The sequence below is a fragment of the Neopsephotus bourkii genome, unplaced genomic scaffold (assembly GCF_033783945.1).
Source record: "Neopsephotus bourkii isolate Nb327-2 ecotype Australia unplaced genomic scaffold, CSIRO-AGI_Nbou_v1 NB_1526, whole genome shotgun sequence".
NCBI classification, from domain to species: domain Eukaryota; kingdom Metazoa; phylum Chordata; class Aves; order Psittaciformes; family Psittacidae; genus Neopsephotus; species Neopsephotus bourkii.
In genome coordinates, this window is record NW_026902002.1 from 559,312 (window position 1) to 566,018 (window position 6,707).

Genomic DNA, 6,707 nt, shown 5'->3' on the forward strand with positions numbered 1-6,707 from the left:
AAGCATGTTGGTTTGAGATTTTATGCAAAAAAATTCAGTGGTATAATGCTATTATGAGAGAATTATCATTGTACTGACTTCTTGTGCCTTTTCTCTGTAGGAGCAGCAGCAAATTTCAGCTTCTTTGGCTGGATTAAGTCAGTTTTGATCACCTTGTGCAGGTTGGTACCGGTCACTTGGCAGTGAGAAAGGTGGTGATTGTTGTTCCTGTGGCCCACTAATGTACACAGAGAGGGGTAGAAGAATTGACTTGCCTATTACCTTAACCAGTCTGTCTGTCTCTCCTTGCATACTCAAAGTTCTTCTCACTTAATGGTAAAAATTACTCCTTGCTTTCATAAGCCTTGCATATGGCTGGCCATGTAAGTGACTGCAAAGAGTCTCCTCTGTTTTGTGTGTGGACATGCAGCTGATGTCAGATAACTTGGTGCCTGAAGCTTTACCTTACCCCAAAAGGTCTGTGCTCAACCTCTACGGCTCAGATTGAACAGGAAAATCTGGTAGGAAATGAGAAATGGGAGATTCCATCTCTTCCACCACCATTTATTGAAAGTAAATTACTGTAGTAGTGGTGAAACATGCACTCATGGCAGCTGTGCTCAAGTTTCAGAGAGGAAATTTGGGAGGAAGCTGCAATAGCTGTGGGGCAAAATCAGTAAACAAAGTCTTCAGTGAGGGAGCCATTCAGTATTGAGTTTGCATGGGACTGCAGTAGCATTGTCTTGGGGTTTTACTTCCCAGAACCTTAAGAGTTTTGTTTGGTTGGATATTAACTAGATTTCTTAATCTGTTTTGATGTTATTTATTATTTATTCCATTATGTTTGTGTTTCCCATAGCAGGGCATGACCATCTCTGCCTCTGCAGTGCAATGGGGTTTGAGGTTCTCAATGTGTTGGGTTGGTTTTTTTGTTGCAGTGTGTGATCACTGTAATAAGGACTGCAGAAGGTGAGCTGCCAGTCATTATATGTGCAAATCTGGTGGCTCCTTTAAAATAAATGAAAGTCCAGGCACTTAAGCACATTGGCATATGCACATTGGCACATACTTGTCTTGCCAGCTTCTGCCTCTGCCCACAGTCCCTATAACATGGTCACATGCCTTTGGAAGCAGAGGTGGTTTGGGAGAAAAGCTGAGGCTGATGGGACCTCTCTTAGGTCTCTATGGCAGGTCATTTTAGCTTGGTGCAGCTCCTGGTTGTCTGTTGGTATGCCTCAGCCCTGTCTCCTGCCCATTGTCAAAGGTTCCCCACAGAAGGCTGGTTGAGATGTGAGGCTTCATGGACAATTAACTGTCTATGGAAAAGGCAAATTATTCCTTTTGGAGAGGCAGCCCTGTTTCTTGTGGGTAGAGGTGCTGTTGTCGCAGGGGGATTTATCTTACGGGTTACCAGACTGACACAGTCCTCAGAGCTTCGCTCAGTGCAGTCAATGAGGAACGATCCTGGCAAGGAGGGCTGAGTGGGGAGCTGGTGAGTGCCCAAGGCAGAAACAGACCCTATTTGTCTCGCCTCAAGTGCAATCTCTGGGTCATCCAGCCAGCTTGTTTGCCTTATCTTAATGCTCCTGCTCATGCTGGTACAAAGACAATTTTGGCTCTGCTTGGGGCTCAGGTGGGTCATTTTGAAGCCCACCTTTGCTACACTGCAAGCAAGTGCATTGAAGTGATTTACAGGTTTTTCTTCTGATCTTTTTTCTTGAAATCCAGGCAAAGTATTTTAATGAATTGGAGGTAAAGGAATCCCATTAGATTGCAAGAGAGTTGGAGGCAACCAAAGATCCTTGACACCTCTAAGGCTCTTAGGTGCTCAATGAGGTCTGAATTGGTGTTAGCAGTTCTAGTTTTGATTTGCAGATGTGGAATAAGGTTTTCTGAAAATCAGCCTCTGGGACAAAGAAATTGCAGGAAGACCTCCTCTTTCATTTAAAAGAGTTACAAAAATAATTGTACATTAAAGCTTAGGAAGCTCTAAGAAGGGTCTTTTTCATTGATCCTATGTTTCTATGATGAGAAATATTTCATGTTCCTTCTTCTACGCAGTGTGGAAAGTGTTTGCCTTAGCCAGCATCCAAAGAGGAAACTTACTTGTTAAGAAAAATATCTGTTTTCCAGAGCTTGCTGGGGGAAGGGAGTATATTTTTTGTGTGCCCTCTAAGAAAAATGTTTTCAGAGTAGCTCTTTGCCTCCCAAGGGCATTGGGAAGGACTTAGCCTCTTCTTGAAGTGCCCTGCCTTGTTTGCACAGTGGAGAGTACGACAGCTAATGGATGTCAAACAAGGGATGATGTAGACGCTTCTGCTTCTCTGTTTGCAGGAGAAGGCCATCTCCCAAGGAGCAGATCGTGGTGACACCATCCTTTGCAACAGTTGGCATGGAGACCACACAGCTCACCGAGGAGAATGCAGACTTCGCCTCACGGGGCCGCTATCACCAGTCCTCACTTATCAGCAGAGAGGAGTTTGGGAATCATTTCCATTAAAGGACACAGAAAAGAAATCAAGCTGTCACTTCAAAAAGCATTTAGAAATGCTAATGGCTGCCACAGTGCCATGTGAAATTCTCGAATATATATGAAAAGGATGTGAATAGTTATTTATATATTCGAGGCTTGTTTGTTTATGCATACTACAACCTTGCTGAGTTTCAAATCTTATCCAAAATGGGGAAAAAAATGCAAATGAAAGAGCCAGTCCAGGGAAGTGATGAGTTACTGAGGACAATATAATCCTGTTAAAGAATTCAATTATAAGTGCTATTGAGCTCGAAAGATCATTGCCGCTATAAAAGCGTGCAACACCCCATTTCAAATGTCCTCTGGGTGACCAAGGACGCTTTATGCCTGAGAGTGGTGACCTCACCAGCAGGAGCCAGAGCCCCATATCCAACTGTGTGCCATGGATGGATGCAACCTTCCAGGTCAATTCACTTCTCCTCTCGGCATGAATTTGCCTGCTTCTAATATAGTAATTTTCTACCTCAGCATTTCAGTAACAAAGGTCTTAGAAATTACTTTAAGGCATTAGACAATAGTCCAGAATCAGTGGCAAGTGATTATGAAATATATTCACAACTGGAATTGCACATTTAAATGCAGTAATGCAGTATAATGACCTCTACTGTAAAACTGTGAAATGATGTCTTAGCAGCTGTTCATAGTGATTTCCTACATCCTTTCGGATGTGATACCTGGGACCTGACAACATAGCTGGGTCCAAATAGAGTACCTCCTGGCTGAAGCAATAGATGGTTCAGAAGTGCCTTAACAAAATATGTTTAGCCTCATCTTTGCTTAAAGCCTATCCTGTAATGAGCTCCTACAGGAGCCATTCCTCCTGCTGACGTGATTTGGGATTTGCAGAGATTCACACTGGGATGCTGCAGGATTTCCTGTGCAGACCTTAGAGTGTGTGAGCAGTTGCTGTGGGACAAGGTCTAATATGGACACCCCCATCACTGTCGCTTCTGCTTCCCAGGGAAAACCCCCTCTGTTGTGAGCTGTCCTGCCTACAGGCAGCAGTCTTGGCAGAGACTTACAGAGGTGCGAGAGAGGGGTCTGGGTTGAGGCAAGACGCAGCACCACAGATCAGTTCTGATGCTTCCAGGAGGGGGAAATCGCTGCCTTTCCCTTCGTTTCATCTCTAATTGTTTCAACCTTTAGATTATTTTGATTATTAGTTTATTTATTTCTCCTTCTGTGCAATAAAAGCTTGAGACATGAGGAACTTCTGTTTGTGCTTGCTGTGGTTGCACTCGATGCCTTTGAGCACCATTCCACTTGCCAGCACTCAGTGCCCTGGTGTTATCAGCCATGGGGGGCCCTCTCCTTCCCATCCTGTGGTCTGACCAGTTGCAGCTTTGGCTCTTCCAGTTTTCTTATAGAGGGAGACAAAGGAGACTTTCTGCTGGGATGAAGAAGAGAGCAATCCTGGTGCACTGCAGAAAGTGGACTGATTTCTTTTTAAGGTTGCAGGTCTTTTACTAGGTGTTTCTAACCTTAATTATCTCGGTAGAGGCAAGAGGGAAGTTTTGCTGCGTGTCCAGCTGAGCCATTTCAAGTCAGTCATTCTGTGTTGGGAACACTTCTTCCAGGGTTCTTTCTTTCTACTGCCTTTGGTTTCCAAAGAATCTGGATCTCTTGTGGGGATGTGGCTTCTTGCTAAAGCTTCCCCTGGCTTCCCTGGGACCAGTGGCTCCATCGTCCTCCCTGTGTTTGTAGCATCCTCAACCTTGGCAGCTACTGCTGTTGTGCAAACTTCAAACATGCCTTGGTGCTGATCCACTGCTGGCAAGCTTCACTGTGCTGTGTTATCCCCTGTTACAGTGTGATACACAACCATAATGCCATTACTGTAAAATCTGGTATTTCATAAAGTCCTGTCACATTAAAATATTGTGGGGTGCCTTCCCTCCTAAGGCTGGGATTGCCCAACCTTACATTTCTGTATAGCTTGGACAAAAGAAAGCCCCAGAGCATGGCATGGAGTGATTAATGGGCAGAAATTCCTGGGTTAACTTCTTTGTTAGCTCCTAAATGATTTAGTTCCCTTCTTAAAGTAAGGCAGCAAACAAGAGATGTAGAGAAGGAGGATGGGGAAGATTCCTTTGGCCATGTAGCTGCCAGGGGAGTTGTGCTGGTTGAAGCCAGATGACTTGATGGTAGGGAGTGTGAGAGTGTTTGTCTCTCTGATGTCATGGTCCCTGATCATTCCCAAAACTGGGATGTGATGGGCCAGAAATACAAGTAGCTTCTCTCCTGGTCTAGAAGTATTGGGAAGGTGCTCTGCAGCTTTGCTTTCCGTCAACTAAGTCTGCAGCAGCTGTCCCCTTCCCCTGCCACCACGGTCCTGACCCCTTAGCTCCAGCAGCCCTTTGCATCTGAACATCCTCTGGAATGATTTTGGTTGTGAAATCTCTGCTGGCTGCTGGAGGAAGGCACCATGCTGTTCAGGGGCCCAGTGAGAGGCTGTCCAGAGGGTTCTGGGGTGCAGGATGCTCCATGCCTCCATATTTCTGCAAAAAGGCAGTCAGAGGGCTGGCAGTGTGGGGTGGCAATAGCTGCTATAGGGACCTGGCAGCGGAGGAGATGCTCTGCAGAGGTCAGTTCTGGGGAGTTCTGGTGTTTGTGCTTTGTGTGCTGCTGCTGGAGAGACTGCCACCTCCTCTACTGGCATCACCAAGACAGCAGGAACCAGCTCCCTTCACCACCTGGTATGTATGGGCACCTGGCCCTTTCCTCCCCTTCTGTCGGCAAGGGAGGAATGCATTGCATAGGGCTGGTTTCCCTCTGCTGTTACAGGTTATGAGTAGAGCAGTTTTCCTGTTTAATGCTTGGAAAGGAACATGCTGATCCTTCCTGAAGTGTTAGCTCTGGTGTAGTTAACGGCAAGAGGGAAGGGAAGCCTTGTTTTAGCACCAGTAACTCCACAGACTGAGCAACATTGGAGACTTGATAAGCTAAAGCCAATATGGCTATGCGTGGCTTTGCACATCAAGCCTTTCCAGCAAGAAAAAAACAGTTGCATTGCCAAAGATTGGGGTGTCATGTCAAAAATGTCGGTTGTTTCTTTAGCACTGTAAATAAATGAGTGAAATTGGGGGTAGGAATCTATCAGCTTCACACTTAGCGATTGAAGGGAAGAAATATAAGTGGGGATTGCTATTGTGAGTGGGAACATGCTGCTTTCACCCCTCTGTGAGCCAGGCTGATGCTGGCAGATGCTGAGGCTTTTGTGAAGCTTCAGGTTCCCCGAAGGTAGGTTTGGGACCTAGCTTTGAGCGTTGTGTGTCAAGTATAGGTTGCAGTTTGGTTGATGTCATTATGAAAAGGCCCCCTTATCTCCTAAGCCATGTAGCTTTTGTTATCATCTGTAATTATTTTCCTTTCAGTTGGAAATTTGATTTATTTTTTTTTGTTATTATGTGAGAAATGAAAAAGTTTTGCAATGGTTCAGGGTATGAAAACATTCGTTTTTGAGAGAGATGTGGACGTAACACCTCGGTTTTGTTCCTTTTCTGCGTTAACACTGCTGTAGATCAGTGGCTCTAGTTGTGTTGGCTTCCTTTGCAGAGCACACAAGCACAGAAGGCAGGGAAGGATTAATATTTTGTTATATGCCTTGCAGTATTGCCTGAAAGCTCATGCTGTGTTTGTGATCCCGCAGCACAAACAGGTCCAGAAATCAGAATCTTCTGCCTCAGAAACTTGCAGCACAAATAGTTGTTGTGGTTTAAGCCCAGGGCAATAGTCAAAGCTAAGGATGAGCACGAGGAAAGTGAAGTATTATTGTGATATAGGCTGTGAGACAGCTCCTCAGTTGGTATAAGTTGTCATCATTCCCCTAGGTCTGCCTGTGTGTCCCATTAGGACTCTACATGGGAGAACCAAGCTCTATAACCTAGCTCAAACCCATCTTTTATTTCTTCCCTCTTGGCTTTTTCTTAATCTCTGAGTTTCCTTGGATGATCTTTGTTGTGTACACTGGCCAAAAAAATCACACACCTGCCATGATCATTTATTCACAGCAGATAGTCATGACCACAGCGCTGAAGTGGCAAAGAGTGCTGACAAAATATGAAATTATGCTTCTGTTCATGGCTGAATTCAGACACAAGGCTCTCTGTGCCGCATGAGTTGGTATGCTCTCACCCACACACCTCTGGTTCAGACAAACAGAGGTTCTTAAACTGCATCATACTTACACTTGCAA

At 45.1% G+C, this 6,707-nt stretch overlaps 1 protein-coding gene across 5 annotated transcripts in view; it reads left to right on the top strand.

The window, feature by feature from the left end:
- The window catches only part of SLC12A8 (solute carrier family 12 member 8), a 58,517-nt gene extending 54,799 nt beyond the window's left edge, over window positions 1–3,718 (top strand). For all 5 annotated transcript variants that reach the window (XM_061370009.1, XM_061370008.1, XM_061370013.1 and 2 more), the window contains 2 exons: window positions 101–161; window positions 2,314–3,718. In XM_061370009.1, coding sequence (XP_061225993.1) covers window positions 101–161; window positions 2,314–2,479 — 227 coding nt within the window. In that variant the 3' untranslated portion in view covers window positions 2,480–3,718. The remainder of the gene's footprint in view (window positions 1–100; window positions 162–2,313) is intronic.
- Window positions 3,719–6,707: the final 2,989 nt, after the last annotated feature.